General features: G+C 38.7%; 1 protein-coding gene across 5 annotated transcripts in view; it reads right to left on the bottom strand.

Moving 5' to 3' along the window:
* The window catches only part of VPS13B (vacuolar protein sorting 13 homolog B), a 669,566-nt gene extending 650,730 nt beyond the window's left edge, over positions 1 to 18,836 (bottom strand). Inside the window, exons 1-3 of one of the 5 annotated variants that reach the window (XM_024572260.3) lie at positions 18,619 to 18,835; positions 17,977 to 18,155; positions 5,081 to 5,224 (exon numbers count right to left, since the gene is read on the bottom strand). In XM_024572260.3, coding sequence (XP_024428028.2) covers positions 5,081 to 5,224; positions 17,977 to 18,123 — 291 coding nt within the window. In that variant the 5' untranslated portion in view covers positions 18,124 to 18,155; positions 18,619 to 18,835. Of the gene's footprint in view, positions 1 to 5,080; positions 5,225 to 17,976; positions 18,156 to 18,333; positions 18,549 to 18,591 lie in introns of those variants that run through there. The other 4 variants (XM_053930245.2, XM_053930242.2, XM_053930244.2 and 1 more) reach the window with 4 other exon arrangements.
* Positions 18,837 to 20,286: the final 1,450 nt, after the last annotated feature.

The raw sequence follows: 20,286 nt of genomic DNA on the forward strand, positions 1-20,286 counted from the left end.
TAAATTTTTAAAAATTCATTTAACCAAAAATTCACTTTATGCTAAGTTTGGTTTTTGTGTGGCTTAAATTTCAAACTTATACATCAGCAATTTCCAACTTTATTAATTTCATGGCACACATAAACTAATTACTAAAATTCTGTGGCACACCAAAAAATACATTTTTGCCAATCTGACAAAAAAAATATGTATAATTTTGATTCATTCACACTGGACAGCTGTTGTTGTGCTGGCTGTTGTCATTTTTTATGACGACCTAAGAAAAGAAGTCAATGCCCTTGACTAAATAGTCAGGTATTGCACGTTCTAAAAACCCCTGCAGCACACCACTTGTGCAGCGGCACACCAGTGGGAAATCACTATTATACATGACATAATGAAAAATTCTGTGACTTAAATTAATGTATGTATTTTTTGGACAAACAGGTCTTTAGAACACTTATCTTCCAACCAGCTGACTCCCCTTCCACTACTTTTAATTGGAATGCTTGCAAACACAGGTAAAGTTCAAGAAACAATGATTTCTTCTGTTCTCAAACTTTTATTTATTTTTTTTAAGATTTGAGTTATTTATTTTTAGAGAGGAAAGGGAGAGAGAAAGAAAGGGAGAGAAACATCAGTGTTTGTGGCTGCTTCTAATGTGCCCCCCACCGGGGGACCGGCCCTCAACCCAGTCATGTGCCCTGCCTGGGAATCGAACTGGCAAGCCTTTGGTTCGCAGGCCGGCACTCAATCCACTGAGCCACACCAGCCAGGGATGTTCTCAAACTTTTAAAGCACATATTACAGTTTGAAACATTTATCATCATATTCATCTATCCACAAGTTATCTGTTTGTGGTTTGGTTTTGTTTTTTTATTCCCTTTTCGATAATGGTTTTAAATCAGTTATTTCAGCTCAAATACAAACCTAAATCTAAAACAAAATATTTTACCCTCGGAGGGTGCTAAGACTCAAAATTTTCTATGCTAAAATTAAAATCATAAACCACTCAAGATACAGCAATCTTTCCTTAAAACATTCAAAAAGAGAGAAATTGTTTGTCACTAAATCATCAGTATTTAGTACAGTACTCAGTAAAGATTTCTTGACTGAACTTTTCAACTTTTCCTTCAATTAAAGGAAATTAAATACTAAAGTGATATTTTGTGCATGCTTACCCACAATGAATAATGTCCAATACATATTAATCTTCGGTGAGACCTAATTTACTAATTATTTTAGTATATGATAAGTTTGACAGACAAATATTTAATCTCTAAAAATAATCTAAATTAACAGCATCATGACACTATCCCAATCATCCTAAACCAAAATTCCAGAAGTCATCCTTGAACTTCAACTTCCTCTCTACATTTTCCTCCAGAACCTGTGCTCAGTTCTCCATGCCCACAGCCAATGACTTAATTCTATTTAGTCCCCACAATTTTTCTCCTAAAATATCACAAAGTGAACCTCACTAATTATCTGAAATCACCTCTTCCAATGTATCCCTTCACTCTGAAAAACTTGTCATCTTCCTAAAATTCAATCAAGTAGTTTACTGGCTTAAAATAATTCAAGGGTTCTCTACTCTGTACCAGTGGTCCTCAAATGATTTGATCTCAGGACCTCTAACCCATTAAAAATTACTCAGAGCCCCCGAAACCTTTTCTGTATATCTACCCATTATTTACCATATGGGTAGATTATATCCATAGGAAAAGTAAAAAAGAAGAAAAAGTTTAAATATAGATTATATATATTCTTTTATAATTATTTTTAAATGAATCATCACATTATAATTATAAATTACAAAGTTCCATGCTTCATGAAAAATAGCTATATTTCCCAAAACAAAAAAATATACTAAAAAGAATGAAAGAAATTATTTTACATTTTTAAAAATCTGGCCTAAAAGACAATAGCTGAATTCTCATATTTGCTTCTGCCTTCAATCTGTTGTAATATCATACATCAAGTATCCTCCGGAAAATTCAACTCTATCCTCATAAACAAATGATGATGAAAAGAAGTAAATCATGTTTTAGTATTAGTATAAAAACAGTTTTAACTTATGTATACCCTGAAAACACTCTGGAATTCCTAGGGGTCCTCAGATCACACTTTGAGAACCACTGGATGACAGCAAATTTCAAACTCTCTTGTAAGATGCATATAAGTTCATGATCTGAGAGATTCACTGAACTTGATAGAAAACAGATTTGAAAAAAATGACCCACTGTGCAGCACAGAGAAACAACGAGATAAAAAACATGAAAGGTTAATATGCGATGGTCTAAATGTGAAAACTGAGAGGGTCTAAATGTGAAAGTGGGAGTTTCACAAGGCAGAAATAGGAATAAATTAATATTCAAAGAAATAAAGTGGAAATTTTACAGGAATAATCAGAAACATAAATCCTTAGATACAGGAAACACAATAAATCCCAAGGAGGATAACAAAAAAGAAATTCACTCTAGAGGTACTATTGTGAAACTGAAGAATACTACAGACTAAAAATAGAAAAACAAATCTCATATACAACTAGAAAATATATATATACACTTTACAATAAAATGACAAAATGACAACACCACTGAAAGGTAAAAACCTCAACTGCAAAAACAGAACTATTTCAACAGTGAAATCATATTTTCAAAGTACTGAGATAAAATAACTGCCAACATCATGTGACCAAATAAATTATCATTGAAGACTGAGAATGAAATAAAGATTTTTTTATACAAATCAAAACTTAATGGACCAATTACTAGTAAAGAGATTAAATTGGTTATTAAAAACCTCCCAACAATCAAAAGTCCAGGAGCAGATGGCTTCACTGGTGAATTCTACCAAACATTCAAAGAGAATTAATTATCAATCCTTCTCAAACGCCTCTCAAAAAAATAAGGAGGGAACACTTCCAAACACATTTTACAAGGTCAACATGACCTGATAGCAAATCGGACAAGGATACCACAAGAAAATAAAATTACAGGCCAATATTTTTTGCTGATCTGACAAAAAATAGGTATAATTTTGATCCATTCTCACCAGATGACTATTGTTGTGTTGGCTGCTGACAATCTAAGGGAAAAGAAGTCAGTGCCCCTAACTAAATGGTCAGGTATTGCATGCTTTAAAAATTCCTGCGGCGCACAAGTGTACACAGGTTACAGTACACAGGTTGGAAATCGCTGCATTGCCATGACCGGGTAGCTCAGGTGGTTAGAGCATCATCTCAATATGCCAGGGTTTACTCTCCAGTCGAAGCACATAAAAGAAGCAACCAATGAATGTACAAATAGGTGGAACAACAATGTATGTCTGTCTCTCTCACTCTCCCTCTAAAAATCAATAAAAAAATTTTTTTAATTTCCTACTTTACTAATCAAAGCTTGAAATAGGAAAATAAACTGTTCAAAAATGTGTTTCATCTATGTTTTCACTGAAAAATTAATTCCAATAACTAGCAAGTATTGCTCTCCAGGGGTGCAGGGGTGTACTTTGCTGAATAATTTGTCCAAATGTCAGCTGCAATTCTCACAATTCTTTCTACCTCAAATTTTAAACATCTGTAAAAAATACTTGTTGTGAGAGTGGTTTACAATCATGACTCTTTGACCTTTGGCTATACACACCACAAAATTCAGGTCTCAAATACCATGCAAGCAGGAAATCTGATCATTCTTGCAGTAGCCATCTGCATGGTCCAATATCAAATATTAGTTCTAGGTGGCTCTAAGTCATGTGTTACAAATCTCTTTCCGCAGCCTCTATAATTAGTTGTAATTTGCCTTTTCTAAAATGTGTTTCTTATGGGACATCTGGCCTTGAAACTTCCACCTACCCGTTGAAAAAGTACTTAATGTCTGGATTTTTTTCTCATCATTATGAAGCACTGCATGGGTGGCATAACCAAGTCCAGACTCTTAAAAAAAATTAAATTCCAAGGACACATGATGATTAAGAACCATTTAAGTACTACCATATATAAAAGTAAAATAAAACTTTGTTGCAATATTACTATCTACAGATTTCTAAATCAATCTCCCAAGTATTTTAAGTTCACAAAATACATTTTCATGAAAATATATAGCATTGGTCTACTTACTCCCAGGAATTACATTAGTTAAATTATATTGGATAATAGAGGTTTGAATCAAAGATTTCATAAAAGGAAAAAGAGATTTCAGCCCAGTCAGTTGATATGACACACTCAAAGTATCTACTTAATAGAGGAAATAATTTTAATAATTAATAAGTAACCTTAACTAATTTTACAGAGATTTACGTTATACTTAGGATATACTAAAATTGCCTTAAGACGCTTATGAAAATAGTCAATTTACTAATTTTCTTCAATTCATTGCATTCCAGAAAGTCTTCCCTAAAACTGAAAGTTAAATGTGGGTTAAGGAAAAAGTAAAGAAAACAAATGACAGAGATAGTACTGTTCTGCAAGATGAAAGTAAATAGATCACAATTATGCTACTCTCCAGACCTATTTACTGCCTAGATTAGAAAATTTTTGGTAGAAAGGCCTTAAAATCAATATTACACCTATATTTAAAAAAAAACACTAAGAAATGTAAGATGGGTCAGAGAAGAAATAAGTCAGAAAAGAGTCAGTTTCTGATGCCAAAACTTCAACAACAATGAAATTTGGTATATAGAGGCAAATTCAATATATTTTTATCTTCCAAAAATAACTTGAGATTTTCATCTCATTTAGAAATGTCATGTAAGTAAAAAATTATGCAGTTACTTTGCAAAAGTTCAAAAATCTTTACTTGAAAACGGGACATAATCAGGCACCACTTCTAGTGCTTACAAGTAATAAGCAATCTACATGATCCCTATTAAGGCTATGATCAGGTTAAGTGAAATTAGTATGAAAATATCCCTTAGGATATTTTACCTAAATTTAAGAACACCCTTTTGCAATGCTCTGTGTTACTTTAACAAGCATATAAAGATAATAAGTATATAAGCTAAGATTTATTTATGTAAAAGATGACATATCCCAAAAGTTAAAGTAATATCAAACACTAATAACTACAAAATTGGTTAATATAAGCAAACAAAGGTTTCATACCTGCATTCCATCTTTAAGTTTCAAAATGCATTCCATTGTGTTGATGGTAATAACCACTGGCTCTGAACCCAGTTTTGTCCATGGTACATGGATCCTCAATTCATGTATATGTCCACTTAAAAAAGTGAATGGTAATTTCAATTCCTTAAAACACAAAATGTTAAACAGAAGTTAGTACGTGCTTAGTATTTTTCTCCTAATAGTCAAATTACTTTCTTAAAAATAAAATTCCCAACACAAAAATTGTTTAGGAATTATTGTTCATCGAAAAGTAATAGCATCAATAACTTGTTAAAATACAAAAATCAATTGTGTAAATGACATTCAACAAGCTGCCTAACCTGTCTCCGCCTGCATTTCTTACTCTGCTGAATGGAAACAATACACAATACCTAATACATGACAAGGGCTCACACATGGTCGCGGCAGCGGTGGTGGTGGTCACAGCAGCAGACAGCAGCAGTGCTTGAGATGGCTGCAATGGTGTATCGTTTAAAATCTCCACCTAAAAATATGTCCCCAAATGGGGTTTAAACTACAAATAGCATAGCACTATAAGGCGAGTGGAAAGCAGGGCTGAGATAGATAGGAGAATGACCTGACTAAATAAAAACTGACCAACTTTTTAAAAAAAATTTATTAAGCTTTACCCAATTAAAGATTGTACCTGGATACTATTTGGTCATAAATTTGAAACGTATTCTGACTGGTTTCTATTATTACTGGAAAGAGGTTAAAAATGAAAACACAACTGTTACTTGATCACTTTATACTAATTCATTTCACTTGCTAATAAAATTGTTAAAAATCAACAAAGGGAGAAAAAATAAACTGTATTTAGATTGTATTTCAACCACATTTTTACAGTTTTTGTAATTCTGTTTGTGAAAGTTAAGATAAATATTATGTTTAGTCATTCACCCAACATCTGACCTACTTGGTTTACAAAATAGTAGCAATATAGCTACATATATGTAGGTAGTATGGTAAAGTAGTTAAGACTAATAATAATTCTGGAGCCAGCAGACATGGATTTCAAAATCCCACTCCACTATTCAGCTCAATGACAGTGGGCAACTTAGTTAATGTATCTGTGCCTCAGTTTCTTCAGTTTTTATCCGTACAATTTGAGTAAGAATACTATCTTTGAAGATTAAAATAATTAATTTGTAGAAAGTGAACAATCATTATTAAGATGCTAACTATTATTATTATTGCAAATGTGCGGGTCTAATGTATGTTTCTTAAACAGCAAAATCCTAAAAATCTGTTTCTACTATCCTACCTGACTGTCACAATTTTTAAATATTTCTCATGATTACATTAATTTTAAAGCTGCAATAATAATTTCATGCATTAATCAACTGACACAGATTACATTTTACTCTGTGTCCATACAAAAACAATGTTTATTGAGTACCAGTTACTATTCGAAGAACTTTATCTGCATTCAACTATTTAATCCTTATAAAAACCCCAAAAGGTAAAAGGTAAATACTAATGAAGAATATGAGGCATGGAAAAGCCAAGTAACTTCCCTGGTTCATCCAAGAGAGCCAGAACACAAATATGGAAATATGATGCCAAACCCTTGCTCTTAACCATAATTATACTGCATCTATACTTTCATTATGAGCACTGAATGCCTTTCTAAATACATCTGAACAATGAGTCAATAATATTTCCACCTCTACCACTCCCTGATTTGTGTAAATATGATACATTTGTGAAATGGCTACCAAAGTTCCTGTCTATAGACCAAATTGAATTTTGAAGGGAGAAGCTAAAAGACACCTGAATCAAATTCAAGACCTTAGTATTATCACTATAATCAACTGAACTACTAACCAAAACTACCAGCACAAGAGACAGCATCGTATACTAGAATATAAAATTTTGAATCACATTGCCCATATGGGAAATCCAATTGAAGTGCAACACTTATCTCTGACTATAAGCAAGAATGTCCCATTTCCTCACCACAGACTCATTGTTATAAACAAAATGAAAATACATACTCATCTTGTAAAAGGCAAAACAAAAATACTGATTGTTATAATAGATCATCACTAGGATAACCACACACAAATGACTTTATTCTTTTTTTCTTCTCAAAATGCATTCTACAACTTAAAAATATTCTATTCATTTGTAACTACTCAGAAATACATCGGGAAAAAAGGATCCCTAAAACCAGAACAACTATGACTGTACCAAGGGTATTAGTAGGAAAGAATTTAAGAAACGAGTTGAACAGCTCTCAGAAATCTAATTCTAGATAAGCTATTAAAAAATATTCTGTCCTGGCCAATGTGCCTCAGTTGGTTGGAGCATCATCCCATGGACCAAAATGTCATGGGTTCAATTCCCAGTCAGGGTACATTCCCAGGTTTCAGGTTCAATCCCCTGTCAGGGTGAGTTCAAGAGGGAAGCTTATTGATGGTTCTCTCACGTTGATGCTTCTCTCTTCTCGTTCTTGTGCGCACACTCTCTCTCTCCCCCCCTGCCTCCCTCCCTTCTTTTCTCTCTAAAAAGCCATGAAAAATGCCCTTGGGTGAGGATAAAAAATATATAATAATATAATACATAATATAATAATAAAATAAAAAATAAATGGATAAAGAAGATGTGAAAGATGTGGTATACACATAAAATCAAATATTATTCAAGCTTCAAAAAAAGGGAAATTCTGTCACATGCTGCAACATACATGAACACTGAGCCTATTATGCTAAGTGAAACAGGTCAGTCACAAAAAGACCAATATTGTATGATTCCACTTATATAGACGACTAAAGTAGCCAAACTCTGAGAAACAAAAAAATAGAATGGTGGTTGTCAGGGACTGGGGGAAGAGAAAGTAAGGGTGTTGTCCAGTGGGTAGACTTTAGGTTGGGAAGATGAAAAGTTCCAGAGATCTGCTGAGCAACAATGTACACAGAGTTAACACTGCTATACACTTAAAAATGGTTAAAAGAGTAATTGTTATTTGGTTTTTACAACCAAAAAAATAAAAGAATATAAGATAACTTCAACAATTCATAGTTAGAAGTTTAGCAAATTCTCACCCCAAAAAGCTTGACAAAACTGGACAAAGTTGTCCAATCAACCAAAATCGCAAGAACAATAAGGGGATCACAATATTAGTACAAGCAACAAAACAACAGACCTGGCAGAAAATTAACAGAGATCCAGAGAAAAAAAGAGCCAAAGATGGTCTTGCTATTATTTCACATACCGCTGGGAACTGCCTGGCCGTGCTTACTAAGAAGACAACCGAGAGCCCTAACAAGCAATTCATTCATTGTTGACCAAGAGGCCCTATAAAAACAGGAAATTAAAAAAAGAAAATGGTATAACTTCTGGTCAAGATGGATCGCCTCCTCACACAACCACATCAAACTTACAACAAAGCTATAGAACAACCATCACTCAGAACAGTCAAAAATCAAGTTTAATGGAAGTCTGACAAGTACAGAATTAAAGAAACCGCATCTATCTACATAGAGGTGGAGACACAGAACAGGCTGGTCCTACATTCACGTGTGATGGGTAAAAATTCAGGAGAGATATCTTGGGAGCAATGAGTCCCAGCCCCACACCAGGGCCCCAGCCCAGGGTTCCAGTGCCAGGAAGATAAATCCCCATAACTTCTGGCTGTAAAAACCAGCAGGTATTGAGTTGGTGGAAGAAACTTCTGAAGTCCCAAGCAGTTCCTCTTAAAGAACCCACACAAACTACTGAGACTCACTCCCTCTGAGCTCCAGAACTGGAGTAGCAGCTTGGAAGGCACCAATGGAATAAAGGAAGGAACTGAAGTGTCTGGCATCAAGTCAAGAGCTAGGAGACAGCTTTCTCCCAGACAGAAAGGCAGACAGAGCCCATTGTCCCTTTTATAAGCCTTCCCCACAACATAGCCACAAAGCCAGCAAATGGGTGCCATATCAATGACACCACAGAACCTGGCTAACACTGTTTGCCCTGCCCCGGAGATTACGGAAGACTCAGTCTCACCCAATTTACAGCTGTTATCAGTGGCTTTTTTATATGAATGGCAGGTCTTGGCTCCTGGTTCACAACTTCCAAAATCCTTTCAAACAAGCAACAGCTGGTCTCAGTGAACCCCCAGCCCCCAAACCTCTCCCCAAGTGGCCCCAGCTCTGGTGCTAGAACAGCCAGATTCACAGCTTGGCTTCACCTGGGAATCTCCAAGCCCAGCCCAAGTACAGCCATTTATAGTTCAGGAAGGGCAGCCCCAGGCAAAATACAGGTGGGAGCTGACTTGGCCTGCACCACCTGAAAACCCCAGGGCATATGCATGCACCCACTGGACAGCTACAGACCACATCAGAACACCACCACACTGCCCCTGAACAGCTGATCCTCTATGGAGGGCAGAGGTTGGTGGTCACTGCTCACAGTCAGTAATTGCAGCTGACTGGACTGGGTAAATCCCTCCCATTGACCTGCCAACAGCAACCAAGGCTCAACTACACAAGGAGGGTGTACTCAGCCCACACAAAGAGCACATCTTGAATACACAGCATGGGTGGTAGGGAAGATTGTTCCACTCGACCCTACAGGACACCTACTACATTAGGTCCTGTTACCAAGACAGGGAGTCAGTCATACCAGTTCTACCTAATACACAGAAATAAACATAGGGAGGCTGCCAAAATGAGGACACAAAGAAACATGGCTAATAAAAGAACAGATAAAAACTCCAGAAAAAGACCTAAACAAAGTGGAGATAAGAAATCTATCAGATAAGGGAGTTGAAAACACTGGTTATAAGGATACTCAAGGAATTTAGTGAGGACTTCAAAAGCATAAAAAAGATCCAATCAGAAACGAAGGATACACTAATTAAAATAAAGAACAATTCACAGGGAAACAACAGTAGAGTGAAGGAAGCCAAGAATCAAATCAATGATTTGGAACATAAGGAAGAAAAAAACAACCAATCAGAACAACAAGAAGAAAACCCCAAAAAAACCAGGATAGTGCCAGCAGCTTCTGGGACAACTTCAACCATTCCAACATTCGCATCATAGGGGTGCAGGAAGGAGAAGAGAAAGAGCAAGAAATTGGAAATCTATTTGAAAAAATAATGAAAGAAAACTACCCAAACGTGGTAAAGGAAGTAGACATGCAAGTCCAAGAAGCACAGAAAGCCACAAACAAGATAAATGCAAAAAGATGTAACTCTATTTTAGTTTGCAAAAAAAAACCAACAGACAATATGTAAACAAATTAAAATAACTGTGCTCCAGTAAGATTCAATTTACAAAAGTACCCCCAAGCTAATCTTTTTGTTCCTTGATTTTGAAAATATTAAGAAATTCTTTGAGGACTTCCGGCCAAATGGAGACGTAGGTAGATACACTTTGCTTCCTCTCACAACCAAAAGGTTAACAACAAACTTAAAAACAAAAAATAACCAGAACTGCCAGAAAATCTACCTGTGTGGAAGTCCGACAGCCAAGGAGTTAAAGAAGAAACATTCATGCAGACCGGTAGGAGGGGTGGGGACCAGAAGCAGGGTGGAGAGGACAGGAGGCAAGGCCACAGCTAGCGGACCAGGCAGTCACACATTTGCCTGCAGATAAACCGGGAAGAACGACTGGGAAGTGAGACAGACAGTGCAACCCAGGTTTTCAGTGTGGGGGATATAAAACCTCAAAAATACTGACTGCAAAAACGTGGCGGGGGGTGGGGGGGCAGTTGCAGCAGCAGGAGAAACACCCAGCCTCACAGGAGAGTTTGTTGGAGAGACCCACAGGGTCTTATAACGTACACACAACCACCCACCCAGGGAATCGGCACCAGAAGGGCCCAACTTGCTTGTGAGTAGTGGAGGAAGTAACTGAAAGCCCACAGAGTTCGGAGCAAGCAGCACTGTTCCCTCTCAAGACCCCTCCCCCACATATAGCACCACAATACAGCAAAGAGGTTGTCCCGCCCTGGCAAATACCTAAGACTCCGCCCCTTACCACGTAACAAGCACTCCAAGATAAAAATATGGCCCAAATGAAAGAACAGATCAAAGCTCCAAAAACAGAACTAAGTGATAAAGAGATAGCCAACCTAACAGAAGCAGAGTTCAAAATACTGGTAATCACGATGTTCTCAGAAATGGTTGAGTATGGTCACAAAATATAGGAAAAAGTGAAGGCTATGAAACATGAAATAAAGGAAAATATATAGGGAACCAACAGTGAAGGGAAGGAAACCAGGACTCAAATCAATGGTTTCGACCAGATGGAAGAAATACACATTCAACCAGAACAGAATGAAGAAACAAGAATTCAACAAAATGAAGAGTTCTTAGAAACCTCTGAGACAACGTTAAACGTTACAACATCTGAATCATAAGGGTGCCAGAAGGAGGAAAGGAAGAGCAAGAAATTGAAAATGTTTTTGAAAAAATAATGAAGGGAGAACCAAGATGGCGGCGTAGGTAGACACACTGCGCCTCCTCGCACAACCAGAACTGACAGAGAATCAAACGGCAAGGGGGTCCGACACCAAGGAAATAAAAAATAAACATTCATCCAGACCGGTAGGAGGGGCGGAGAAGGGCACCGGGGCGGAGAGGACTCGCGTGGCCGTGGCGGGACCGAGACTGGCGGAGTGTGGGACGAATGGGGCAGGCAGTCTGACCACTGGCACACCCTGCAGCCCCACATTCACGCACAGATAAACCGAGAGGGCCGGACTCAGAGTGGCGGAGAGCGGGGCAGGCAGAGCGGCGGGTAACACCCCGAGGTCCCACATTCGCGCACAGATAAACCAGACCAACAGCGGGGAGCGAAGCAGACCGCACAACCCAGGGCTCCAGCTCGGGGAAATAAAGCCTCAAACCTCTGATTGAAAACGCCCGTGGGGGTTGGGACACCAGCGGGAGAGACTCCCAGCCTCACGGGAGAGGTTGTTGGAGAGACCCACAGGGGCCTGGAGTGTGCACAAGCCCACCCACTCGGGAACCAGCACCAGAGGGGCCCAGTTTGATTGTGGGTATCGGAGTGAAAGATTGAAATCCGGAGGAGACTGAAGCGGGCGCCATTGCTCCCTCTCGGCGCCCCCCCCCCCCCCCCACATACAGCGTCACAGCGCAGCAACCAGCGTTACCCCGCCCCAGGGAACACCTAAGGCTCCGCCCCTTAAAGTAACAGACGCGCTAAGACAAAAAAAAAAAAAAAAAAGGCCCAAATGACAGAACACTTCAAAGCTCCAGAAAAAATACAACTAAGCGACGAAGAGATAGCCGACCTATCAGATGCACAGTTCAAAACACTGGTTATCAAGATGCTCACAGAATTGGTTGAATCTGTACGAAAACCAGATGAAAAAATGAAGGCTATGCTAAGAGAAACAAAGGAAAATGTACAGGGAACCAATAGTGATGCGAAGGAAACTGGGACTCAAATCAACGGTGTGGACCAGAAGGAAGAAAGAAACATCCAACCAGAAAAGAATGAAGAAACAAGAACTCGGAAAAATGAGGAGAGGCTTAGGAACCTCCAGGACAGCTTGAAATGTTCCAACATCCGAATTATAGGGGTGCCAGAAGGAGAAGAGGAAGAACAAAAAATTGAAAACTTATTTGAACAAATAATGAAGGAGAAGCTCCCCAGTCTGGCAAAGGAAACAGACTTCCGGGAAGTCCAGGAAGCTCAGAGAGTCCCAAAGAAGCTGGACCCAAGGAGGAACACACCAAGGCACATCATAATTACATTACCCAAGATTAAACGCAAGGACCTACATCCAAGATTACTGTATCCAGCAAAGCTATCATTTAGAATGGAAGGGAAGATAAAGTGCTTCTCAGATAAGGTCAAGTTAAAGAAGTTCATCATCACCAAGCCCTTATTATATGAAATGTTAAAGGGAGTTACCTAAGAAAAAGAAGATCAAAAATAGGAACAGTAAAAATGACAGCAAACTCACAGTTATTAACGACCACACCTAAAACAAAAACAAGAGCAAACTAGGCAAACAACTAAGACAGGAACAGAACCATAGAGATGGAGATCACATGGAGGGTTGTCAACAGGGGAGTGGGAGGGGGAGGGGGGGGAAAGGTACAGAGAATAAATAGCATAGATGATAGGTGGAAAATAGACAGGGGGAGGGTAAGAATAGTGTAGGAAATGTAGAAGCCAAAGAACTTACAAGTATGACCCATGGACATGAACTAAAGGGGGGGAATGTGGGAGGGAGTGGGTGAGCAGGATGGAGTGGAGTGGGGAGAGGAAATGGAACAACTGTAATAGCATAATCAATAAATATATTTTTTTTAAAAAAAAGGAAAGAAATTTTTTAAAAAAAGAAAAAATAATGAAGCAGAATTTCCCCAATCTGGCAAAGGAAATAGACTACCAGGAGGTCCAGGAAGCTGAGAGTACCAAAGAAGTTGGATCCAAGGAAGCACACACCAAGGCACACCATAATTGCATTATTCAAGACTAAAGATAAGGAGAGAATCTTAAAAGCTGCAAGAGAAAAGGAGACAGTTACCTACAAAGGAGTGCCCTGCAGGCAAGAAGGGGCTGGAAAGAAGTATTCCAGTCATGAAAGGCAAGGACCTACACATCCAAATTTACTCTATCCTGCAAAGCTATCATTTAGAATGGGAGGGCAGATACAGTGCTTCCCAGATAAGGTCAAGTTAAAGGAGTTCATCATCACCAAGCCCTTATCATATGAAATGTTAAAGGCACTTATCTAACGAAAAGAAGATGATAAAAATATGAACAGTAAAATGACAACAAACTCACAACTATGAACAACTGAACCTAAAAACAAAACCAAAAACTAAGCAAACAACTAGAACAGAAACAGAATCACAGAAATGGAGATCACTTGGAGGGTTATCAACAGGGGAGTGGGAGGGGAATAGAGGGGAGAAAATATACAGGGAATAAGAAGCATAAATGGTAGGTACAAAAGTAGACAGGGGGAGGTTAAGAATAGTATGGGAAATGGAGAAGTCAAAGAACTTATATGTATGGCCCATGGACATAACTAAGGTAGGGGAATGCTGGTGGGAGGGGGGTGCACGGCAGAGGCTAATAAAGTTGAGAAAAAAATGGGACAACTGTAATAGCATAATCAATAAAACATATTTTTTTAAAAAGAAATTTCTTGAAAAATATAACTAATCACTAACAAATGGAAAAATAAAAGTCTAAATAGTCCTATATCTGTTAAGAAATTAAATCAGTAATTTAAAACTTTCCAACAACAAAAAAAAGCCCTCCTAATCCTCATGACTTCATGATTGATTTTACCTAACATTTAAAAAACTAATAGCCCAGGCCAGGTAGCTCTGCTGGTTAGAGTGTCATCCTCATAAGCCAATTTTGTGGGTTTGACCCCCAGTCAGGACACGTACTACAAGAAACCAATGACCATATAAATAAGTGGGACAACAAATTGATTTCTCTCTCTCTCTCTCTCTCTCTCTCTCACTCTGTGTGTGTGTATGTGTGCCCCTGCCCCTCTGTCTCTCTAAAATCAATTTTTAAAAAATTAAAATACTAATAAAGTTGCAGATTTATCATTTCCTGATTTCAAAACATACTACAAAGCTATAATAATCAAAACAATGTGACACTGACAAAAAGAAAGACATTCAATCCAATGGAGATTGAAAGCCCAGAAATAAACCGTCACATCTATGGCCAACAAATTTTTTGAGAAGGAAGACCATTCAGTGGGGAAAGGACAGTTTAACACACAAGAGTGCAGAATTCTGAATATCCACACGCAAACAACAAATGAAGCTGGATCCTTACACCACATATAGAAATTAACTCAAAATGAATCAAAGCCCTAAATGTAAGAGTTAAAACTGTAATTTTCTGAGAAGAGCCCAGGCTGAGTAGCTCAGTTGGTTGGAGTGCTATCCCATACACCAAATGGTTGCAGGTTTGATTGCCGGTGAGGGCACATGCCTAGGTTGTAGGTTCAATCCCCAGTAAGGGTACATACAGTAGGAAACCAATTGATGTTTCTCTCTCTCTCTCCCTTCCTCTCTCTCTAAAATAAATACACATATTTTTTTTTAAATAAATAAAGGATCAGGAGGAGCCACAAATCCTTTTTTTAAAAAAACTTAATACTGCCCTGGCTGGTGTGGCTCAGTGGATTGAGCGCCAGCCTGAGAACCAAAGGGTTGCCGGTTTGATTCCTGGTCAGGGCACCACCTGGGTTGCAGGCCAGGCCAAGTCAGATCCTCGGTGAGGGGCATGCAAGAGGCAACCACACACTGATGTTTCTCTCCCTCTCTTTCTCCTTCCTCCCCCTGTGTCTAAAATAAATAAATAAAATCTTTTTTAAGAAACTTAATACTATGTCAACACAATATATGTTAACATGTTACTTCCTCACAAATTAATCTATAGATTCAATGTAACCTCAATTAAAAAGGTCAATGGGTTTCCCTTTTCCAGGAAATTCTAGCACGCACAAGCTGAAATTTAAATGTATACTGAAATACAAAGGACCTAAAATAGCTATGATGACCTTTAAGGAAGAAAGAACAAAACTGTACAAATTGTACTATCACCGTAAAGCCAATAGGGTAGTGACACGAGAACAGACAGACCACTGAACAGATAAAGGTTTCAGAAATTAACCCACACAAATGACAGCCTGATTTGCACAAAGAAAGGCTGTAATTCAATAGGGAAAGAATGGTTCAACAAATGGAGTACATTAATTGAAAATCAATGGAAAAATACTAAACCTTGATTTCTACTTCTCAAGTGCAGAAAAGTAATTTTAGATGAACCATAGAAAACTGAGCTTCAAAAAGGAAATATAGGGAAGTATCTTTGCACTGGAGTAATCAAAGATATCTTAAACAAGACATGAAAAGTTAAAGGAAAAAATTGATAAATTGGACCTCAATAATATGAACTGTTCATTAAAATACACTTTTAAGAGAGCAAAAAGACAAGCCACACACTGGGAGAAGACATAGCAAAACATGTATCTGCCAAACAACTTATTTCCAAAATATACAAAGAACTCATACACATCAATAAGTAAAAGACAGAAAATGCAATTTTTTTTAAAAAAAAGGCAAAAGAACCAGAAACTTTACAAAAAAGGATATCCAAATAGCCAATGAACAATATGTGAAAGTGCTCAACATCATTAATCATTAGGGAAATACAATTTTAAATTATGAGATACCATTACACACCCACTAAACAGGCTAAAATTAAAATACCAAACATCAAATAATAACAAGTGAGAAGTAACTGGGAACCCTCATGCATTGTTTGTGAGACTGTAAATTGGTACAACCACTGCAGGAAACTATTTGGCAATATCCATGAAAGTTAAAACATATGACTACCTCCTAGGGAGGAAAAATTAATTTTCCTCCTGAGGGAAATTAATACCTATGTGCACCAAAATACATGTACAAGAATGTTCACAAGCCCTGTCCAGGTAGCTCAGTGGGTTAGAGCTTCATCCTGATAGGCCAAGGTTGTAAGTTACATCCCTAGTCAAAACACATGTAAGAATCAACCAACGCATGTAGAAATCAACCAACAAATGCATAAAAAAGTGGAACAAGGAATCGATGTTTCTGCCTCCTTCTTTCTCTCTCTCTCCCCCTGCCTCCCCTTTCCTCTCTTTAAAATCAACAAATTTTTAAAAAGTTCATAAGAGCTTTCTTCACAATAATCAAAAGCAGAAACAATCCAAATATATATCAATAGTAAAATAAATAATTGTATATCTTTATAAAATGGAATACTACAAGGCAATACAAAGAACAGGCTACCACTCATGCAACAACATGGGTCGATATTAACCATAATAGGGAAGAACAGAAGCCAGACACAATTCCCATTTATTTACGATTCAAGAACAGGTAATATTTAGCTATGTTGATAGAAGTCAGACAACAGTCATCTATTTGGGGGGCTGGGAGATACTGATTACAAAGGGGCACAGGAGAGCTAGCTGGGTGCAGGAAATATCCTGCATCTTGATCTGGATGGTTACACAGGTGTATACATACGTATAAACTGAGCTGCATACTCAGCATTTGTGCCCATAAGATAGATAATTAACTTTGGAGAGGGAAAGGGGAAGGAACCAGAGTATTACTTTTTAGTGTTAACTCTAGATTATTCAATAACAGAGGAAACAGTGGAATATAACAAAAAATTATTAGTAACTATCACCAGCAGATTGAATCTTTCCCCACCTCCTAAAAGGTCTCTGACTCTTCTGAGTTTCCACAGATTAATGTTTGTATCCTCAAGCCTAACAGTGTTGCCTGGCATATGTTAGTATTAAGTGAAGTAATAACTACACGAACTTTGAAGTTACAGTTCATTTTGTATCACAGCATTCTCACGTTAAAAAAAGAAAAACTAAAAAAGTTATTAAAAAAGCTGTTTTTGATTTTGCTGGCATTCTCATTCTGTGTCCACTCAATACCCTGAGGGTGCCACGGGTAATGTCATCTTTCCTACTAAGAGACAGAACCTTCCTTATCATCTTGCTGTCTTTCAGACTCTTCCATTCCTCAGAGAGAGAATGGAAATGTATTGTTTTTTAGCTTCATACAGCATCTTAGCACGGTAAATTAGCATATTCGTTAAGGCTTGAGAACTGGGAGAATAGGCTGAGCAATCCTGACAAGAACAATGAAATTGTTTTTTTAGTTGATGAGGCAACTTTTGGGAATCAGAGTCTAATAAACCATCACTAGTAAAAAAGCATAAAAATATTCTGTAAAGAAAGGTGTCTGGTTTTAGGGTAGCAAAAGAGTTTTTAAAACATAAAGTCAAAGTGTAGGAAAGAACGGATTACTTCTAAACAAGCTGAAAATGTGTCCAATCAATGACAGCTACACAATTTACCTGTTCCAGCACATCCAACTTTAACTCGAGCTTGCTGAGAACCACATCTCCACCCCATAGTGAAAGCTGTAGATCTGACGGCTTTAAGTTCTTGATGTAGCGATTCACATAGCTCATTAAAATTGGAGTCACATATGACTCCAGCATCGTTTAAGGTGCAGAGGAGTCAAAGTCAGAAGCTGAAGGGCGTAAAGACAGAAATATTAGAACTGAGTCGATGGTGCAGCGAAGGAAAAAAAAAATCACTTCTCAGGAGGGGTACAAGAGGCTAAAAAGCAAGTCCCCACCAAAGCGGCCGCTCGCCTCCCCCCAAAAGCAGAAAAAACTCAGTGGACTCTCAGCCCCAGGGGAATCTACCTCACTAGTACAAGCCTCAGCTCGCCTACCGAGGAGCGGAAGGAGGGGTGGTGACCTAACGACACCGAGTCCCCTGGAAGAAAATGAAGTGCAGTCGGCTCCCTTTCGACCGCACCACCCCTTCACCAGCCCGGCGTCCCCACAAGGCCCTGGCCTCCCACAACCCAGCCAGATCTACCACCACTGAGCCACAGCCAGAAGGAAGCCGGCTCCCACCCCCCGCCCCACTGCACTCTCGGCTGACACGCCAACGAGTACCGTGGGGTCCTCTCCACCTCCCTGTACCTCCGGTACCCGCGCCGGCGTGGGCGCAGCTCCGGGACGCGCCACTTCCGGGTGTGCCTCGCTCGGTGCGCAAAACAAACTGTCCCTCCACCGCCACCGCTCGCCTGCGCAACAAGACCGGAGTCCTCAGACTGGAGGAGCCAATCGGCGCTCCTTCTAAGAGGGAGACCTCCTGCACTTGGCTAGCCTGTGTCCCAGCTACGACCCGCCAGTGGTCAGGACAAAGCTTTAGGAAGTGCCGGGGGGGCGGGGGGGGGGGGAGGTGGGCGGACCCGTAAAGTGGAGACACCCGAGATCCGGAAGTGGCGCTCCTGGGACAGAGTGGCTGCGGGTGGCAGAGGTCGGGGTGGAGAAACTCGGGGTTCGCAGGTCCGAGGTGGAAGAAAGGGGGTCCCGGTGCTTAAAACCCTGGAAACAAGTGTTTATTGTTTCTTTTGGGAAGTGGAAGGCCTGGGAAGAGGAACACGGGTTCAGTAGGCAGGGCAATAGCCCTAAGGCCGTAGGTAGAAGAACCAGTGCAGGCTAGGAGGTACTTAAAAGTAGATCTGAGGCTCTTTTGCTGGAGGATATGGAAAGAGGTGAAGGGGTGCAACTTAAGGGAATGCCTTTTGGCCGTTCTCGCATTTTCTTTACTTTGAAGAAACAGTAGTTCCGTGTTACCAAATTTGCTGTTACGGGGCGGAGAAGGAATAGTCAGAGAAAACATTGTAGAGAACCATTGGATTTCAGTCTGATATGGGACTTCAGAAAAGGGGCGGGAATATCCGAAGGGAGAAGGAAATGGAACTCCTAGAGACAGTGAAAAAAAATAGCGGATAAGGAATGAATTCGAAGTTTTAGGAGTCAGTGTTGGTTTTTATGAGGCTGAAAAGAATGTAAAAAATAGTATCTTTCCTTCCAGTACTTTGCAAGCTAATAAAGTTAAGAAACTCATGCACCTAACTTGGAAAAATCTACACTGAGCTTAAAGGAATAATACCCCAGGACATGGGGCCAAATTTTTTGACCAGTGTCTCTTATTTTTAGTAACCTCTGAAGAAAACACCTACCACTGCATTTTTAAAATAGACAACTTATAAAGTTATTAAAATACCCACCCATGTTGCTGCATTTAATTGAAAATACTTAAGTAAATGCATAAAGCTCTTTACTGGAATTCAAGTTATGATTTCTTGAAAGAGTTTTAAAAGTACAATAGAAATGCATAACTGATGATGCCAAGGTTTTTAGATTTATTTTGTTAGTGAAAATAATGGATTAAGTTAAAAAATTAAAGAGAGCAGCTAATTGCTAATTCAGAGCAACTGTGCCTTCACAGAAAGTTTTCATTAATTACCCAGGTAATTGGTGTCTTATTAAAACTTACTAAATTAGGCAAATAAATTATCTAAGTAAGTTCTTGGTATCTGCCTCACCTGCAAGGAACAGGTTGAACCCATGGCTCAGAGTTTTAATATAAAGAAAATGGTTCCACTAATTGTATGAAAGACCTAGGTGGTCTACAATAGAAGCTCCAGTCTTGTTAGGTTTCTAGAGAAAGAAAAAGGGGCTAGTCTTATTTGTGCAGCAATTTAATAAATAGTCAGATATTTAAATAGGAGTGGTTGATTTACTATGATGTAGGTAAAAGTAGATTTACAGTTTTCAGTACACAAAATGGTTTATTCC

Source organism: Desmodus rotundus, chromosome 8, assembly GCF_022682495.2.
Source record: "Desmodus rotundus isolate HL8 chromosome 8, HLdesRot8A.1, whole genome shotgun sequence".
Lineage (NCBI taxonomy): Eukaryota > Metazoa > Chordata > Mammalia > Chiroptera > Phyllostomidae > Desmodus > Desmodus rotundus.